Raw genomic sequence first — 21,475 nt, 5'->3', positions numbered from 1 at the left:
CATGTGCACTGTGACTCGTGACTGGAGTCTAGTTCTGCTAGCACACATAGCCTACTGTGTACAGACGGTTTCAAAATGTATTTTAAATTAGAAAGCAAACAAAATAAATGGACAAGAGAAAAAGAAATCTGAATTTGGTCAGTATTGTCATTTGGACAAGCAAAGCCATTACTTTAAGTTGCAGGCAAGAAAGACAAGTCTGTCCACTGTCTCTGGTTTTAAAACTGCCCTGTTGCAGGTTTAAAAAAAAAAAAAAAAAAAAAAAAAAAAAAAATCGATTTTTTTTAATTTCGATATTCGATATCGATTATTAAAATATATCGCGATATTTATCGTTATCGTTATATCGCCCAGCCCTACCGTCAGCCCTAGTTTACATACATATTCATATGCTGGATCAAGGGCATAGGTTTGGTTTCAACATGGGGGGGGGGTCCTCCCCCTGGGGGGGTTTGAGTGTCGAACACTTAGGCCATGGTTAGACTAGTGTTTTTGTGGCTCGTTTTTATACGTTTTTGAATACGTTTGATGTCCCTATTACACAGAAATGCGTTTTTTGGCGGATACGGCTGAAACGCTAAATTGTGTTTGCGTTTTGGAGAACCCCTAAAAAACGCGCCGACAACAGCCGTGTAGTCAGCACGGAGCCGTTGTTGCGAAAACGCCCATGCGCAGTAGATACCATCTGCGTGCCCTTCCGGTGTCCCAAACCAAATAGCTGCAGCTACTATGTGTTGTCAAGTTATTGTTATAAGGACAAGCTACAAGCCAGTCCAAGCTACAACAGTCTGCATTCCCTTAACAATTGTTTGTATTGAGCCGTATTGTATTGTACCCATATGCAATATGTTAAATAAAGTTTACATCCATTCATTCTGCTAGCATTACCGATTGGCACTGCCACTGGATAACATGAGCTAGTGTTGGCTATCAAACCCTGTTAGCTCAAAGCTCCTCTTTCAACTTAACAAGCATTAAACAAAATGGCCCAGTCATCTATTCACCTTTGTTTAATACACACAGCGTTGTCTCTAATGTTATCTAACTACTGATAGCTCCCGATATCATCAGTTTGGTGCTGGCTAAGTAGCGTGAGCTAACGTTAGCTTCTAGCCACAATGCTATACTGTTATAATGGCAAATTCCATTGACGTTAGCATGCAGCTAACAATGCTACCGATCTTTTTTTAGACTAAACTATCCGCTCTTGGTGGTCACTTGTGTTGATGTTAGTTTTGTTTCATCAACAAATGACAGGCAGAACACACAGTGAATGTATCCGTTTTGTTTATTGCACTTTTATTAGGCTTTGCTGAAAAATTGCTGCATTGAGTAAATAGGCAAGATGGTGGCGCGGCATAGGCGCCTGCCTTGTTGACATTTTCTTTGCTGGAGCTTCCAGGAAGTGTATTGGCACATTCAAGTTATGATTGGTTGAAATTGCCTTCATGTTCGCCACCTACTGCCACCTACTGCTTTGGCAGTGTACTACATCACTGTGCCCAGGTGACAAAAACGAAAGTGTGACTCGAGGCTGCCGCGTCGCGGCGAAACTCGTATGACAATGAAACGAAAATGAAACGAAAGGTGTAACCGCCGCCTTAATTTCCTGCATCCTGGTGTACTTTTATGAGAGGCACGTCTGCCAGGTTGAGATGGTCTGGTCCTGTGAGGGTGTCTGAAATTGTTGGTTATTATATAGTTACAGGGAAGAAAGATATATAAATGTTTTGACCCCCTTATTTTTTTACCTCTTTTGGGGAGGGGGTTGTCTTTCATATTAGCTATATTTTTTTGAGGGGGACAAATATATCTCTTCTCAATATTGCGGGGGACATGTCCCCCGCAACCCCTCTAAAACAACGCCTATGTGCTGAATACTAGTTGATCTCCCAGTTATAGAGTTGGGACATGAGCTTACACCGGCTATTGTAACCGGGATACGTCGCCAGCTCAGATTGAATAGTGCGGTGTCCCGGATAATATTGGGATATTTATGTGCATGTAATAATCGTGTCTTCTGTGTCCTTTGTTTCAGCTTGCAAGTTAGTGTGCCACAAGAAATGCCTCACCAAAATCATCACCGATTGTTCAACACGGTGTGCCAGGAAGGTAGGTTTTGGTAGTTTTTTGGATGCTCTACGGATGGACTGTATACCAGAGAATGGCTTGAAATCCGATCTTATTGCCCGGAGATAATGTTGTGGTTAAGACCGTCGCTTTGGCGACCACATGTACCTCTGTTGGCCTGGGATCAGATCCCGCCAGAACCCCTTCTCCTGTCTTGCCCTACTCTGTCTCAGCATTCCTACTCCGTGTCCCCCTCAGCATTCCTACTCTGTGTCCCCCTCAGCTTTCCTACTCTTGTCTCCTTTTCAGCATTCCTACTCTGTCTCCCTTTCAGCATTCCGACTCTGTCTCCCTATCAGCATTCATACTCTGTCTCCCTATCAGCATTCATACTCTGTCTCCCTATCAGCATTCCGACTCTGTCTCCCTATCAGCATTCATACTATGTCTCCCTATCAGCATTCCGACTCTGTCTCCCTATCAGCATTCCGACTCTGTCTCCCTATCAGCATTCATACTCTGTCTCCCTATCAGCATTTCTACATCTTGAATAACAGACAAAGAATATCTCTCTCCGTCATTCTTTCATTCTCTCTTCGTCTCTCTTGCATCACACACACACACACACACACACACACACACACACACACACACACACACCACTCATTCTGTGCCCACCTGTCTCTCTGCTTGTGTGTGTGTGTGGGTGCATGTTACAGGATGACAGCGTGCCGGGCTCCCTTCACTTCGGGGTACATGTGTGCGTCCTGACCAGCCAAGCCAACCCGGTGCCCAAGGTGGTGGAGATGATGCTGCTGCACGTGGAGATGAACGGCCTCTACACCGAGGGCATCTACCGCAAGTCTGGCTCCACCTGCCGCGCCAGGGAGCTGCATCAGATCCTGGAGACCGGTAAGACCCGTCCCACAGCCGCAAGCCTTCCGGTTAGCCGGGCCGTCAATCCCTGGTGGATTCATGCGTGTTCTTCTATAAGCCGAGCGGGGTTTTGTTTAGTGTGGTGGTCGGTTGTAGTGTCCTGTATCTGTGTGCAGACGAGACTAGTGGTCTTGTTGGCTTTGAGTGGAACAAACGGAGCAAGAAATGAAACCAACCACTGTAACTTTATCTATTGGCCACAATGGCTGTTTGATTCCAAGACTCACAAGACATGCTGGCTATTTGCATGTTGTTTTTAGGTTATATCTGCCAAAGTAGCCAGGGTAGACAAACTGATGTTGACCAGTATTTGGCATGGCTCTTTTGTTTTTACACCTTATCTAGTGTAAACTAGAGTGCTTACTATTATGTATCCTACTACTATGCTACTATACTTGTACTACTACCTATCATGCTAATAATTTCCCTTGGGATTTAAAAAGGGGATAAAATCAAGGGATGCATTGGCCGGGAATCGAACCCGGGCCTCCCGGCCCCCGCGTGGCAGGCGAGAATTCTACCACTGAACCACCAATGCTTTGCTGAGTCTTTATTGCTTTATTTGCAATAAGTGTAAGAAATAAACATTTTCTCCAGTGACCCCAAACTAGTCTTTACTATTCAGTAAAAGTAACCGATTGTCTTGGTACCTGCTGTTGGTCGTCACACCTTCTTACGGTCTTTTACTAGCAAGGCTTCAGTCTATACTCTACGCAAAGCAGTCAAACTTGCTAAGAGGACATATGCTGACAAACTGGAGACACAAATGGCACAAAACGACACAAGAGGATTATGGCAGGGACTGAAGTCAATAACTGACTATAAAGTCAGCGCCCCGTCAATGGGGAGCGACGACGCCTCCCTCGCGGACAAGCTCAACACCTTCTACGCTCGGTTTGGTGTAGACAGTGGCGCTGCTGGCTCTCCGGCTAGTGACGTCACTGGCGCGCCGGCTGTTGTGGAGGGGGGGGGCAACCGCGAGGGGGGGGGGACGCTCTCTCGTTGTCGGAACACAGTGTGAGAAGAGCATTTATGCAGGTGAACACCAGGAAGGCTGCTGGCCCAGATGGCATAACAGGACGTATACTCAAGACCTGTGCCAACCAGCTGGCCCCTGTGTTCACCGCCATATTTAATCAATCACTGGCGGAGTCAGTGGTCCCTGCCTGCTTCAAGAGGTCTACCATCATCCCTGTGCCGAAGAAACCCTCCCCAGCATGTCCAAATGACTACAGACCGGTGGCACTCACCTCTGTGGTCATGAAATGTTTCGAGAGGCTGGTCAAGGACCACATTTGTGCCTCCCTCCCCAGTGATATGGACCCTATGCAATTTGCATACAGGACAAACAGGTCCACCGACGACGCAGTCTCCCAGGTACTGCACAGCACCCTCTCGCACCTTGACCGTCAGAAGGGGGGCTATGTGAGACTGTTGTTCATTGACTACAGCTCAGCGTTCAACACCATAGTCCCCACCAGACTGGTGGACAAGCTGATCGAGCTAGGTCTGAGCTCCGCCCTGAGCGCCTGGGTACTGGACTTTCTGAGCGAAAGACCCCAGGCGGTCAGGGTGGGGGGTCAGACCTCCAACACCATCACCCTGAGCATCGGGTCCCCCCAGGGCTGTGTTCTGAGCCCCCTGCTGTACTCACTCTACACACACGACTGTGTGGCCAAGTTCAGCTCCAACTCCATAGTGAAGTTCGCAGATGACACGGTGGTGGTGGGGCTGATCTCGGACAACGACGAGAAGGCCTACCGGGAGGAGGTGGAGGTACTGGAACGCTGGTGCCAGGACAACAGCCTGCTCCTGAACATTGGCAAAACCAAGGAACTGATCGTGGATTATAGGAGAGGACAGCAGGAGACACACACACCACTGATGATAAACGGGGCTACCGTGGACAGGGTGAGCAGCTTCAAGTACCTGGGGGTCCACATCTCAGAGGACCTGACATGGTCAACACACATAGGCACAGTAGTAAAGAAGGCGAAACAGCGTCTCTACCACCTGAGACAGTTAAGGAAGTTCAGAGTATCGGGGAAGATACTCCAGTCCTTCTACTCAGGAGCTGTAGAGAGCATCCTGACCGGAAACATCACTGCCTGGTATGGAAACAGCACGGCACAGGACAAGAAGGCCCTACAGAAAGTGGTGCGCTCAGCCGAGCGTACCACGGGTATTGCACTACCCCCCCTGCAGGTTCTATACAACAAGAGGTGCAAATCCAGAGCCTGCAGGATAATGAAAGACCCTCACCACCCCAATAACAGCCTGTTTCAGCTGCTGAGGTCAGGCAGACGCCTGCAAATCCCAGCTACTAGGACAGAGCGGCTTAGGCTCAGCTTCTTCCCCCAGGCCATCAGAGCCATGAACAATGTACATTGAGTGCTCAGAACATTGAACTGTCCACACACAAGCACACATGAACACACACACGACACGCACACTGTGCACGCTCACACACGAGCAGCCACTTAACACTTTAACATGAGCGGGCACACACTCATGTCGCACACACGCACACTTATGGCCAAAGGAAAGGACACTTTAAATTAGAATAACAGGAACAGTGTATTGCACTACCAAAGCTAACTAGCATGTCACACATGCGCTGTAAATAACTATGTACAGATACCGAGATGTCACTCCATGTTACCTGCTATCTGTTACTGCACAATGTTGTTTCTTCTTTTGATTCTATTATATGTACCACTGTATTGCACATCGTTGCGGGCAAGACCACCCGCATTTCATTGTATACCTGTATGCCGTGACAATTAAAACTCTTGACTTGACTTGACTTGACTATTATGTACCTTACTACTATGCTACTATACTTATACTACTACCTATCATGCTAGTATGTCTATACTACCGGTACTATGCACTCAGAGTGTAACACTCACGTTTGACACTATTTGATGAACAATGCCACTGACTCTTAGCTGCCAGGGATGTACTCTTCCTGCTGACTTGTTGTCCACAATTTGTAAGTCGCTTTGGATAAAAGCGTCATCTAAATGTAAAAAGTCAGGGGCACTAGCTCAGTCGAGTGCATGTTTTTGTTGCTTGCCCACAGATCCTGATGAAGTGTCTCTAGAGAACTACCCCATCCACACCATCACAGGCCTGGTGAAGCGCTGGCTCCGAGAGCTGCCTGACCCCCTCATGACCTTCACCCTCTACAATGACTTCCTGCACTGTGTCGGTGAGTAAGCGCTGCAACCTCGATGATCTGGTCACCTCATAACGTTCCCTTGAATGTTGCCATTCGTAAAGAGTGTTTGCTGTTGATGATCAGCCTCCTCTCTCTTACTCTGCCCCCACAGACTCTGTACTACCCCCCCCCCACACTGACACACACACAGACACACACTGCCACTTTACTTTACTGCCATTATTTTAGTTTACATTATATTAGTGTACTGCCATATCTATCATCTCACTGCCACTTTACTGCCATTATTGTATTTTACTGCCATTATTTATTATTTATACTTACTATGTACCACTGCTGCTAAAAGATTCACACTAAGTTCTCTTTGACCTCCTATATTTATTTCACTCATACATAAAAAAAAAAATAGCTACTGTTTATATTGTATATAGTCCTGTATATTGTGTGTACATCGTGTCCCATATGTTACTTTATGTTTATATTAGATCTTTATTTATATACACCCTGGGAAGGGGGAAATGCTATTTAATTTCTCTGTATGTCTTGCACATTACGAGAAGTGACAATAAAGCTGACCTTGACTTTGACAATTTGTTTAAAAGTCACTGAAACTCTTGCTGGTTCACATACACAGAGCTGCCGGATAAATCGGAGCGGCTGAGGGCCGTTTACCAGAAGCTGGACGAACTCCCCTCCGCTAACTTCAACACCCTGGAACGACTCATCTTTCATCTAGTCCGGTAGGATGAGTCTCTGTTTTGACTTTCTACTTCCTCCATCCTGTACGCGTAGCCAAAACAAATGCTCTCAGCCATCTGGGACATTAATGATTTCCTATTGCGCTACTTTATTAGCCGATCTTGTTTATTAGGCCGGTTAACGGTCGTGTGAGATCCTGACGGAGGGTTTCTTTCCAGGGTCGCCAAGGAGGAAGAGCACAACAGGATGTCTGCAAACTCATTAGCCATTGTGTTCGCCCCGTGTGTCCTGCGCACCCCTCACGCAGACGACCCCTTCCTCGGCATGAAAGACGTGGGCAAGACGACCATGTGAGTCAGACGGCCATACGCACATCACTGCTGTTGTCGACTGAAAACATTGTATCTCCAGTTTTAGTTGTTTTCGTGTTTTTAATTGAAGTGAATGTTAAAGGGGACATATTTTGGTCCTCTTCAACAAGTGATATAGGTATTCTATAGGTACCCTAAACAAGTTAATATAGGTCACCATCTAGCAGTGGTGCACGACATCAACATCGAACTAAATTCAGATCTAACTTTCAGATGTTGCAGATCAAATACGACTCAAGATCCAGCAATAGCATAGCAATCTTGTCGTTAAAATAATTTTCAGAAACATCCTGCTTTTATCGAGATATCTTCACACGCACATAGAGTACATGCACGTTATTCACCACAGCGATTGTGCCTGCAATTCTGAATGGCTCGTTTCAGGAGGGAGGGTTCTTGTCACAGCTGGATTCCAGGAAAGGCACAATGCATGTTCTCAGTGTTGGGACAATCCCTCATTCTGTAAAAACAATGCAAAACACAGGAAAAGGTAATTTCACAAAATTACAATAGGTCCCCTTTAACTCTGTTGTGAGTTTTATGACCCTAAATACTGTGACACCCATTCAAAACCCCAATTTGTAGAAATACATCAAATCTTCTCAATTCTCAATCTGGCAACAATGTTGACTTTCTTAATTCGTTGGAGATACAACTGAATCAGTTTGATTTCTCCTACTGCCAGACAAGCAGTGGCACCCTTTTAGAGATACAACTGAAGCAGTTTATCTCTCCTACTGCCAGACAAGCAGTGTAATTTATTCTAACTCAAGCCAATATATGTATCACTCTTTGCAGATGATCGTGTAATATTTACACAGTGTAAGAGGCACAGCATCAAAACATCAAAACGTGTTCTTGTTAGATGTATTTTTTTTTCCTATGTTGAGATACAGCACAGGGTTCCCACATATCCTGGAAAACCTTAGAAACCTGGCTTAGATGTTTCCCAGTGACAAGAAAACACATGGACATTTTGAAAATGAATCAAATGTAATGGGAGAACTTGGGTGATGGTTCTGGAAAGTCCTGAATTTACTCTTCTCAAAAATCTCTTGGAATAAGCTTTTAGATGCTATTTTCCTAAAAAGTTTCAGTCACATACCCCTGGACCAGCCAAGTCCTAATGACACGTTCAAAATTGATCCACCGTTATATTTCAAAATATATAAAATGGTTTCTAAAACAGGTAGCTCAAATCAAGCAATCTGATTGGTTCATAACCATAGTATAATGAGCGTATAGTATATACCCACAACTATGATTCGAATTACTCTTCACAAGTCAGTATCACTCTGCGTCTGAGGAATAAAATCGTTAGCCTAACGCTCCATTGTAACAAACTGAAACTATGACAGTTAGCTAGCTGACAACATGGAAGTACATGTATGGGCAGCGTGAATACTTTACCCAAGGCAGTTGTCCTTCCGCGTTTGGTTTGCGCGCCCTGATTGGCCTCTCAGCGCCCAATCGCGTTGCGCCTAGCTTTCAGTTCCACAACGCAAGTCCTCGCCCATTTCCTCGTATTGTTTTCATATCAATCGACATAACATCAATATACATAATGTAGTGTTTTCATCTCTTCATATCAATCGGCATCACATCAATATAAATAACGTAGTGTTTTCATCTCGGATATTAACGTAACGTGCTATTCATATCAATCGGCATCACATCAATATAAATAACGTAGTGTTTTCATGAAAACACTAAGTTATTTATATTGATGTGATGCCGATTGATATGAAGAGATGAAAACACTACGTTATTTATATTGATGTGATTCCGATTGATATGAAAAGTGCGTTACGTTAATATCTGAGATGAAAACACTACGTTATTTATATTGATGTGATACCGATTGATATGAAGAGATGAAAACACTACGTTATTTATATTGATGTGATGCCGATTGATATGAATAGCGGGTTACGTAGAGATGAAAACACTACGTTATTTATATTGATGTGATGCCGATTGATATGAATAGTGTGTTACGTTAATATCTGAGATGAAAACACTACGTTATTTATATTGATGTGATGCCGATTGATATGAATAGCGCGTTACAATACGTTATGTATATTGATGTGATGTCGCTTGATATGAAAACAATACGAGGAAATGGGCGAGGACTTGCGTTGTGGAACTGAAAGCTAGGCGCAAAGCGATTGGGCGCTGAGAGGCCAATCAGGGCGCGCAAACCGAACGCGGAAGGACAACTGCCTTGGGTAAAGTATTCACGCGTATGGGCAGGGTAATGGTAGAAGACATAAATACAGGCAATACAATTATAGTACAGTATAAAAGTAAAAATAGGCAGTGTAAACAATATAATTAACTCTGAATATATGCATCTGAGCAAGTAGGCAGTGTGATTAAAGGTGCAGGGTCTGTATGCCCTATCAGTTATATTAACATTACAATAAATATGGTTACAATAAATGCTAGAATCTAAATGTATACTATGAGTAAGTATACAGTATACACAGGTGCAGTATACATAAGGTACCCTAACTGGCGTGATATACACCATTCGTCATACGTTGTGTCAGACATTCCTAGTAGTTCTCGAGGTCTGCTGCCGTTAGTTTTCCGGCTGCGGTCCCTGCCCACTGGGGCTGTCCCCGACTAAGGATTTGGATGGTCGACTAGGATTGGCCCAAATTTGCCGGTAGTCGACTATTGGTCGACTTAAAAAAAAATAAAAAAATAATAATATTTTAAAACTTTTATTTTTATTTTTTTTTATCATTCCATTTGGGCTGTGGGGGGTGCTTAATGTCTGAAGGAGTCGACTGAAGGCTTCTTGTCCTCTGCAAAAGCATGCAATTGGTCCACTGATGGATACATCTTGATATTTGTCTAGTCTAGTGTGTTCATTAGATGGGTGAAATCCTCTTTCAGTGCCTCTGTGCCTGTTTTTGTAGGCAGTTAGCCTCTGGTATGCGTGCCATTAGCGTTAGCCATGCTTCTAAGCCTCTTTTTCTTTTGGAAAAAATGATAAAAAAAATATTATTATTATTATTTTTTTATTATATTCGACTAAGAGGTTGGCCAGTCGACTACGGCTCCTTTCGACCGATTAGTCGACTAATCGATTAATAGGGGTCAGCCCTACTGTTGTGTGAGCCTGATGGCCGCTATCGTTGACCCCGCTGCTGCTGTCCATCCAGGTGTGTGGAGATCCTGATCAAGGAGCAGTTCCGGCGCTACACAGAGAAGCTGCAGAACATCCAGGAGCTGGAGTACGCCGAGGCCCTGGCTCTCAACCAGCTCCGACTGAGGAGACAGAACACGGTGAGGAGACACGCACCACGCCACGTCACTGGAGGAATGACCACTTGGGGACGTGAAAGAAGCATTCATTAAAGCCTAACACTGCCATTTAGTGGCCGTCACTAACGCCTCACAACAACAACAACCCCTGTTCTGTTGTCTGCGTAGATCATTGAGAAACCCTCCCAACTAGATGTTCCTGGACACACGGACTCTGACAGTGAGGCAGAGAAGTCCCTGATTGAGAGGATCAAGTCTATCAAGGAGGAGAAGTGAGTTGAAACTGTTTTTAGGGTGTTTTTTTTTTTTAGGAGAGCTGCAGCCTATTCAACTGCAGCCAATTCGTCAGATCGATGAGATTTTGGTCGGAATCGGATGATGGAAAAGATAAGATAAGATAGTCCTTTATTGATCCCCTTCCCATTCTGGCAGCATGGGGGAGGGGTGGGGGTACAGGTATGGGCAGGGTAATAGAAAAAAAGATATAGGCAATCAAATGAAAATAAACGGTATAAACAATATAATTAACTGAATATAAACAAATATGAGAAAAATAAACAGTCAAGATGTAGTAAAAAGGTACAGGGTGTGGGTTGAAAATAATGGGGATTATGCTTTGAATATAACAATGTCTTTGTGTGTGTGTGTGTGTGTGTGTGTGTGTGTGTGTGTGCGCGCGTGTGCGTGCGTGAACTCTAGAGAGGAGCTGGCCTGCCGACTGCCTGAGCTGGAGCAGGAGAACTCTGATAACGACAACCTGGACTCAGAGTCATCCATGAGCTCAGAGAGCCTCCTAGAGGAACGCCTCGGGAACTTTGACTCGGAAGGTCAGTAGAGAGGTATGCCATTTTCACCATCCTCTTGTCTTATATAGATCGGCCCGATCTGTGACTTTGAATATAATAACAAAGTCTGAAATGGAAGCCTGTATCAGTATTGCGCCCCCTGTTGAAACACTGTCGCCCCTTCCTCTGTCTTCGTTGACATGGTGATTATTACTGAAGGATGTTTTTTCCACTTTAGCCTTTGATACGATACGATATTGCTTTATTGATCCCCTTGGGGAAATTGAGGTGTCATAGCAACACGGGGAAGGGGGATACATGTCCATACCAGGGTAATAGGAAGATTACCTCGCAGCCTCAAAACGAATACACCTGCAGTAATAATCCGTTTTTATCAACCGAAAAGCTAAAATAGCCCTGCTAAAACAAGGTCGCCAACTGCAGGGAACGAGCGTGTATCTAAATGAACACCTCACAAAAAAGAATGCTGACATCGCAAGAAAGACTCCGCTACCAAAAGAAGATTCAATCAACGTGGACCTCCAACTGCAAGATCCTCATCAAATTAAACGGCATGCCTGACAACGCAAACGTTTTGGTCATCAGAAATGTGGAAGAGCTTGACAAGTTCCAATGACACCATACAACCGTGAAAATGGTAGGATCAACGTCCTTCTTTTCTCTGAAATGACTAAAATGTTTCTTGCGTGCAGACTTGACTTTTTCAACGTCCTTCTTTTCTCTGAAATGACTCAAATGTTTCTTGCGTGGAATCTTGACTTTTTCATATGGGTGGAAAAGAGGAACATTATACCAACACTTGGGCACCGCGTAAGGGCGACTGGATGCGGGAGGGAGAGCATGAGTGCGTGACAGGGTAGTATATTCTTGTGTTGCATATATAGAACGCCTGGTTCTTGTATTGTTCAATCTTTAAATACCATAGGTGATTTTTATATGAAGATATGTGATAAGAATTCCCCTTATTATGGGTTTCTTTGGCTTGAGTGATGAGGATGGAGATCATGTCCATCGCTGCTGTCTTGATGGTGGAAATATTACCTGCAAGCAATATGACTCTGAGCAACTCTATTGTTTCAATACTGAAAACACCCTTTCACTATTGCACCTCAACATTAGAAGCCTCTGTAAACACCATACTGATCTTGTATCATTACTTTCTATTTCAGGCTGTAAATTTGATATAATTGGTTGTAGTGAAACTTGGCTAGATGACAGGTCGTTCACTGATATTCTCAATCTTGATGGCTATAATTTCTTCCACAAAAATAGAATTGGGAAAAAATAGGTGGAGGAGTGTGTCTTTACGTGAATACCAGACTTCAAGCAAATGTTTGCGACAATGTTGACTTTGATGGCGGCTCTGATTCTCTCTTCATTGATATAAATGGAAAAAACGTCAACGTCGGAGTAATATATCGCCCCCCAGACTCAAACTTGGATGTCTTTAGGAACAAGTTAGAGGAAACCCATCATTCATTAAACAAAAAAAACAACAACTGTATTCTAATGGGAGATTTTAACATAGACATCTCCAAGGATGATTCTATAAAAAATTATTTCATTAATACACTGCATTCTTCCTCCTTCTTCACAACTATAAACATCTACACTAGAATAACACACATATCCAAGTCTATCATTGACAACATTGTCACCAACATCCAAAACACCAAGCTGGAGTCGGGAGTGATCCTGACTGACATAACTGATCACTTCCCTGTCATGTTGTCCCTAAATCTTGCCAGTGAACTTGCACCCCCCTCCCTGTAAAACAACAATTAAAGTAATAAATGACAGAACCCTGCAGCAACTATATGGAAGCCTGGAGACCAAAGGGTGGAGAAATGTATATGATGCCTGTGATTGCCGATACTGCATAAATGATAGTCTGATATTGGAAATAACTGACTCCATTCATAAAAGCATTCCTGAGAAGACAGTCATGAGCAGTAAAAATGACCAGAACCCCTGGCTTACAAAGGGCATCTTAACATCCATTAAACACAAAAATAAACTCTACAAACATTATCTTAACACTTTGAGTGCCAGTGACGTCATAACTCGCTGGACGAAGCCAGAGACGGTCTTATTATGGGGCTTATGCCGAGAAGCAGTAACACAACAGTGAACACATAGTTGCAATGCATCTGTCAGTCGTACTTAACTATGTGTTCACTGTTGTGTTACTGCTTCTCGGCATAAGCCCCATAATAAGACCGTCTCTGGCTTCGTCCAGCGGACACCATGATGAGCTCAGCGATGCCGCTCACGGCAGCATACTCTCCCCGCTGTTGAAAGCCTTATCGGAGCACGGAGGGTCGTTGATGAGCTCAGCGATGCCGTTCACGGCAGCATACTCTCCCCGCTGTTGAAAGCCTTATCGGAACACGGAGGGTCGTTGATGAGCTCAGCGATGCCGCTCACGGCAGCATACTCTCCCCGCTGTTGAAAGCCTTATCGGAGCATGGAGGGTCGTGGACCCGCAACGCAGCCGCGAAGCAGAGGATGAAGCCCGAGTCGCACAATTTTTTATTGGTTTGTCATGACAAACCAATTACATAATCCAACATATGTGTAAAGAAACAACATATTGCAGTTAACGGTATATTTTTTTAATGATTCGTTACGGTATAAATTAGGTTAACTGGAGCTTAGTATTGCTGCCTGGCTGAGGGGCTTGTCGCGGCTCATGCGCATGCGCGCGCTCGGCCAATCAGAGCAACGCGGAAGGGCTTGTTGCTTGCCGAAAGTATTCACCCGGAGGGGACACGTGATGCAAGGCTTGGTCCTCACTGCAGCCGACCAGTGGGAGGCATAGTCTAGCAACGTTTGAGACAGGGAAGGGGAGAATTGAAGGGAGAATTGGCGAGGTGAAATTGGGATGGGAGAAAAATAGAAAATAAGGAGAAAAAGTGGATTAAAAAAGAAAATGACATGGTCAGTTCTAAATAAAGTACTGAATAGGGACAAAAAAACATCAGTGCTCCCTGACCCTGCAAATATGTCTCAGCAGGATCTCTCTGATAAATTTAATACCTACTTTGCATCCATTGGTGAAGACCTGGCGAATAAAATTAGCCATCCCGGGGGTGTGTCTTTTAAACAGTATAAATTATCAGGTAACTATCCAAACTCTATTTTCATGAAACCAACTGACCATGATGAACTATTCAACATTATCATGAAGATGAAGGACACTCGCACAGCTGGTGCTGATGGAATTTGCAGCAAAATCCTAATAGCCATAGCTAATATTATAGTCAGACCACTCGCTCACTGTATTAATTTGTCCTTACTTCATGGTGTGGTGCCAATAAATACCAAAATTGGGAGAATAATACCCATATATAAATCGGGTGACAAAAATAGTATCAATAATTACCGTCCAATATCCATTTTACCGGTTCTTTTTTTTTAAACTTCATTTTTTAGCGTTTATCGCTTTTCTGGTCAAGCATGACCGACAGTTGTAGGGTGAAACGGGAGAGAGAGCAGGGGAAGACATTCGGCAAATGACGGCAAGTCCGGGAATCGAACTCGGAGTCAACCAGATCCGTGACGCAGCACGGTATTCCGCGACGCAGCGCGGTACATGGTGTGCTACTGGAGCACCCCATTTTACCGGTTCTATCCAAAGTGTATGAGAGAGTTGTGTATAACAGATTAAGCGAATACACTACCAAGCTCAATATACTCGCCAGTTCTCAATACGGCTTCAGGAAAAAGAGAACAACATATATGGCAATATTAGACCTAATTGAAAAAATAAATGATGCCATTGATCAGGGCGAATGTGGGGTGGGCGTTTTCTTGGACTTATCAAAGGCCTTTGACACCATTGACTTCAATATTCTACTTGGGAAACTGCACCATTATGGCATAAGGGGTCTGGCTCTCAACTGGTTCAGTAGCTATTTACATGGTAGGCAACAGTATGTCGATATAAACAATCACAAATCAATAAAAATGGACATTAACATTTTGAGTGCCAGCAGGGGGTGCCAGAAATAGCGCTTGAGTGCCAGCGCTGTAGTCAATGGGAGGGCGATCACATTTGCGAACGCATAAACTATATCTTAAATTATGGCTATGTGTCTAATACGCCCGTCGCTTATCAATGACTTGTTTGCAGTCAACATTGTCGAAACTGATTGTTTTTTAATCGGTTCATTTCCGTTTGATACCATTTTGAAAAACGCTCGTTTTTTTAAACGTCCAGAAAAAAAAAGATTCTGCAGGAATCGCGCTTTACTGGAATACACAAAACACGTTGTAATTTTTCGGCCTATTTATGAATCGTTTTCAAATAAACGCTAGATTATCGATAGTATATGTGTACTTATGCACGCTAGAGAAGTGGGCTGAAAATCGATTATCTTATTTCCTGATCAGCACACACACACTCACAGCCACACACACACATATGGGACATGCTGAGATATAGGTGAAAAGAGCTCTGATTATCCCAAGACTGGTAAAATAGATTCCTTACCTCAGATCAGATGTTCTCCAAAAAGATTATTCCAATTCCTGATCGCCATTCCAAATATCGATCGCGTTTATTGATCCAACGCTGGGTACTGGTAACACATATTACACGCTGTTCTGAGGGTGGGCAATGACTGGGATCATCTCCGGTTACATGCCTGACAAGTAAAATGTGGAATCCAGACTCTTTTTTTCCCATCCATTTCATTCAGTCCAATCCAATGGGTGCAATACCATCCGGAGAGATGATAGGGGGCGGTATTTTCCCTGTCCGAGCTCAGACAGATCCCCACTGGTAACGTGAGGCTAGATTGATGAAAAATGTATGGAAATCGATAATAAAAAAAATAACGATTAAATAACGAGATTTCTCGTTCTTGGCATTCAACGCATTACACATGGGCAAAACAGAGTCCATTCTCTTCGGTTCAAATAACAAACTCAGCAAGACCGACGGCTTCTCAGTTACAGTGGGTGACAATATTGTCACAAGGAAAGATGAAATTACCTACCTGGGTTCCATCCTAGAGGCTAATCTCTCCTGTGACAAAATGGCATCCAATGTAATAAAAAAAAGTCAACCAACGAACTCAATTCTTGTACCGGATCTCCTCTCTGGTAAACAAGAATACCCTGAAGACTCTGGCAGGAGCACTCATTCAGGGGTACTACGACTATGCTTGCACCTCATGGTACCAAAGCACCTCAAAGGCGCTAAAAACAAAATTACAAACATCTCAAAACAAACTGGTCAGACTACTGCTTGACCTTACTCCTAGAACCCACCTCACCCCTGCCCACTTTGACAACCTAGGATGGCTTAGAGTAGACGACAGAGTACAGCAACTTGCAATGGGCCTGGTCTACAAGATACACTACACGACCAAGGTACCCATGTCAAAATACTTCCCAAAGGTCAGTGAATACCACGATCACAACACCAGAGGGAGCTCCACAAATCATGTTAAACCCAGATTCGGCTCAAATAAGGGACTAAACACGTTTCGCAATTATGCCACATCAATGTGGAACGCCCTACCCAAAGCTGTAAAGGAATGTGGATCACTACCCACTTTCAAAACCTCTCTCAAGGGACACCTACGGGAGACTGCAATTCAAAACTGGCCCCTGTAAATATCCTAACCCAACCCCCTCCAATGTACAGTCATTTACCTAGTATGGTTTTGTCAATAGTCCAATGTACAGTTTTGCTTGTTTATACAGTGTTTCCCCCCCCCCCCCCCCCAACCACCTCCAATGTAAATTACCCAGTATGGTTGTCAATATCCCAATGTGAATGAATGAATGAATGAAAACTTTATTTAACAGATTGCAGAATGGGTACAATACAGTACGGCTCAATACATACAATTGTTAAGGGGATGCAGACCTGAGAAAGACGTTTGTCTTGTTTCCATCAGGGTCCCCCATTTTCAATTCATATAGACATATATGACATACATGACATACAGATAGTCAGTACTGCTACATCTACACATTTATGACATACCAGATTTGCAAATACAGTACTGTTTGTGATACAGAAGGAGTCAAGAAAAGGGAGTATATACATTTGACGTAGAAACTGTACATTGGAGGTTGGGTGGGGGGGGTTGGGTACATTGGGATATTGACAACCATACTGGGTAATTTACATTGGAGGTGGTTGGGGGGGGGGGGGGGCGGGGGGCACACTGTATAAACAAGTAACACTGTACATTGAGGGGGGGGGGGAGGAGACACTGTACAAACAAACACAATTGTACATTGAACTATTGACAAAACCATACTAGGTAAATGACTGTACATTGGAGGGGGTTGGAATGATTGGGTTAGGATATTTACAGGGGCCAGTGTTGAATTGCAGTCTCCCGTAGGTGTCCCTTGAGAGAGGTTTTGAAAGTGGGTAGTGATCCACATTCCTTTACAGCTTTGGGTAGGGCGTTCCACATTGATGTGGCATAATTGCGAAACGTGTTTAGTCCCTTATTTGAGCCGAATCTGGGTTTGACATGATTTGTGGAGCTCCCTCTGGTGTTGTGATCGTGGTATTCACTGACCTTTGGGAAGTATTTTGACATGTACATGGGTACCTTGGTCGTGTAGTGTATCTTGTAGACCAGGCCCATTGCAAGTTGTTGTACTCTGTCGTCTACTCTAAGCCATCCTAGGTTGTCGAAGTGGGCAGGGGTGAGGTGGGTTCTAGGAGTAAGGTCAAGCAGTAGTCTGACCAGTTTGTTTTGAGATGTTTGTAATTTTGTTTTTAGCGCCTTTGAGGTGCTTTGGTACCATGAGGTGCAAGCATAGTCGTAGTACCCCTGAATGAGTGCTCCTGCCAGAGTCTTCAGGGTGTTCTTGTTTACCAGAGAGGAGATCCGGTACAAGAATCGAGTTCGTTGGTTGACTTTTTTTATTACATTGGATCAGCGTTTCCGTTAGCCGGTAATTACCGGTATTTGACTGGCAAAATCTGTTGAAGTCCGACATATTTAATCTCTCCGGTCATAATGTCCGGTGAAAATAATTCCCTCTAAACACAATTAGATTATTTGAATTGTATTAAAATAGGCTAAAATTATATAGCCTATGCGATGAACGAAACAATCTCACCAAGCAGCCGGTCTAATAATGACATCCTGCTGTCAGCGCGAGCTGGCTGCTGATATATTTACGTGAAGCATGGCTTGGCAGGGTGCAGTACTCCAATTCAGCCATTGGCAATTCAGCTGTTGGGTGGGGGCGCTGCTGACACCACTGCTCTGCTCTGCCTGCTCCAAGTGCTCCATGCTTCACGTAAATATATCAGCAGCCAGCTCGCGCTGACACAGCGGTGCCAAATTTCTCAGTTCTTCGCTTGATATAATTAATACAAATGTCCAATATAACGGAATTAGTTAGCTCATAAAAATGTGATTATAACAGACTGCTGTTTATTAAGGTCGGGCAGACTGCCCACCGACACCTCAAGTCGGCAGCAGCAGCACGAAGTCTCGAGGGACTTATTTTATTTGGAATATATTAATGACTGATACGCAAAAGTAGCCTAGTTTTAAGTTAAAATATTATAAATGCCTTGATGATGTCATTCTTTATATAGGTCTATCAATTGTTTTTAAGCTCAATAAACTCTGACCGGAATTTATCCCATTTGTCCGGTAGATTGAAATCTACCGGACACTCAGACCTGCAAAAAAAAATTCTAACGGAAACCCTGCATTGGATGCCATTTTGTCACAGGAGAGATTAGCCTCTAGGATGGACCCCAGGTAGGTAATTTCATCTTTCCTTGTGACAATATTGTCACCCACTGTAACTGAGAAGCCGTCGGTCTTGCTGAGTTTGTTATTTGAACCGAAGAGAATGGACTCTGTTTTGCCCATGTGTAATGATAGTTTGTTATCAGCGAGCCATATGCAGATTCTGCCTAGTTCCGAGCTGAGGGTTTTTTCAACCTGTAACTTGTTCTTGTCAGAGACCAGCAGGGCTGAGTCGTCCGCAAACAGGAACAAGTTGCAGTCACAAGCTGACGACATGTCATTTGCATAAATTAGGAACAGTAGCGGTCCTAGTATGCTTCCTTGTGGAACACCACAGCTCACTGTGAGGGGGGGGGATAGGGTACCGTTTACCTCCACCATCTGTTCCCTCCCCTCAAGGTACCCAACCCCCCCCACCCAACCTCCTCCAATGTACAGTTTCTACGTCAAATGTATATACTCCCTTTTCTTGACTCCTTCTGTATCACAAACAGTACTGTATTTGCAAATCTGGTATGTCATAAATGTATAGATGTAGCAGTACTGACTATATGTATGTCAAGTATGTCATATATGTCCTGATGAATTGAAAATGGGGGACCCTGTTGTAAACAAGACGAAAGTCTTTCTCTGGTCTGCATCCCCTTAACAATTGTGTGTATTGAGCTGTACTGTATTGTACCCATTCTGCAATCTGTTAATAAAGTTTTCAATCAATCAATTCAATCAATCAATCAAAGTCGTCATCGATGAGTCACAAAATTTCAAATGCCACATTAAATATGGCTTATTCTGTAAAATACGTAATTTTCTTCCCTTCTCACTCTATATAAAACTTTGTATGAACCCCTCATTAATTATTGTAACGTCATATGGTGCAACACTTACCCCAGCCATCTCAAGAAACTTGAAAGCTTACAAAAGAAGATACTACGAGTAGTGTCGTGGTCCGGGTATAAAGCGCCCTCACGCCGTTTGTTCCATCACTTTGGTCTCCTGAGGCTCGCTGAGTTTAATGTACACCAAAACGCATCAATTATGTATCAAGTTGTCAACAACATGAATTGCAGACTGTCTGAGCTTGTCCCAGTCTGCCGTCCACTGCACATCCACAACACAAGAAATAGGCATCTTATCTTTAGCAAGAGGAGAAAACTCAAATGTGCCAGCCTAAGCATAGCATGCAGGGGCCCACAGATCTGGAACGAGCTCGACGAGAGTCTGAAACTGTCTAAAATCTAAATCCTTCAAAACATTCAAAAAATCACTGAAAGAGGAACTGCTTAAATCATATCTCTAAATAGAATGTATCTATGTTGTATGTCAGTTAGTAGGTAGGTGTGTAAGCCTACCCACGTTGTATGTTTATGTTTTTGTTTTTGTTTCTTTATATTTTGTTTATATTTGTGATCAGGCTCCCTCCAAAAGCTTTAAATAGCTTCTTGGGAGACCTGGCACATGCACACAATTGTGTCGTTGTTGTTTTCACATGAATATATGTACATGTAATATATCGTGTGTGTGTGTGTGTGTGTGTGTGTGTGTGTGTGTGTGTGTGTGTGTGTGTGTGTGTGTGTGTGTGTGTGTGTGTGTGTGTGTGTGTGTGTGTGTGTGTGTGTGTGTGTGTGTGTGTGTGTGTGTGTGTGTGTGTGTGTGTGTGTGTGTGTGTGTGTGTGTGTGTGTGTGTGTGTGTGTGTGTGTGTGTGTGTGTGTGTGTGTGTGTGTGTGTGTGTGTGTGTGTGTGTGTGTGTGTGTGTGAATAAAATTCATTCATTCATTCAAGGTATTAACAATATTTTGCAGCAAAATATTTACTTGACTTTTGAGGCTCTAAAAGATTTGTTTACATTTGTAATGTTTGAAAGTTTTGACCTGTATTTTGAGTTATGATGGGCTATTTTAAAGTTGTAAAAAAAAAGATTTAAAAGGACATTTTACCATTTACAAGCCAATGGCTTACATTAAAGGGGAACTATTTTACTACTTCTTTCACTATTTGGGCAATTTTATATAATTCCTGTGAGTTTATGGAACACATCTGTAAGGTTTAAAAAAATAAAATAAAAAATAAAATTAGTAATTTAGCTGACGCTTTTATCCAAGGCGACTTACAAGTTCTGTACGACAAGTCAGCAGGAAGGGTACAACTCTTACAGCTGAGTAACAATGTTCAAACAGTGCTGGAACTTGGGTGCTGTGCTGAGTGCATAGTAGTAAAGACATATTAGTATAGTAGGAAGAGTGCATGGTAGTATAAGACAGTAAGAAGGTTAGTGTTTTTTTAGTTTTTTTTTTGCCTCAAGAGCATTTATGAATATACCCAAAATGTAGATGGTCAAATACATTCTGGATTGTATCTTTAACCAAACAAATGATAATTTA

General features: G+C 43.4%; 1 protein-coding gene across 6 annotated transcripts in view; it reads left to right on the top strand.

Moving 5' to 3' along the window:
- The window catches only part of LOC311239615 (myosin IXb), a 119,710-nt gene that overhangs the window by 96,500 nt on the left and 1,735 nt on the right, over positions 1–21,475 (top strand). For 5 of the 6 annotated variants that reach the window (XM_084327988.1, XM_084327989.1, XM_084327990.1 and 2 more), the window contains 8 exons: positions 2,039–2,112; positions 2,790–2,982; positions 6,092–6,220; positions 6,825–6,930; positions 7,108–7,239; positions 10,437–10,560; positions 10,708–10,811; positions 11,239–11,366. In XM_084327988.1, coding sequence (XP_084184114.1) covers positions 2,039–2,112; positions 2,790–2,982; positions 6,092–6,220; positions 6,825–6,930; positions 7,108–7,239; positions 10,437–10,560; positions 10,708–10,811; positions 11,239–11,366 — 990 coding nt within the window. Of the gene's footprint in view, positions 1–2,038; positions 2,113–2,789; positions 2,983–6,091; positions 6,221–6,824; positions 6,931–7,107; positions 7,240–10,436; positions 10,561–10,707; positions 10,812–11,238; positions 11,379–21,475 lie in introns of all 6 variants that reach the window. The other variant, XM_084327992.1, reaches the window with a different exon arrangement.

Source organism: Notolepis coatsorum, assembly GCF_963971535.1.
Source record: "Notolepis coatsorum genome assembly, chromosome: 13".
NCBI classification, from domain to species: Eukaryota; Metazoa; Chordata; class Actinopteri; order Aulopiformes; family Paralepididae; genus Notolepis; species Notolepis coatsorum.
Note: the sequence above shows the minus strand (reverse complement) of the source record. Positions and strands in the feature narration are given on the sequence as shown.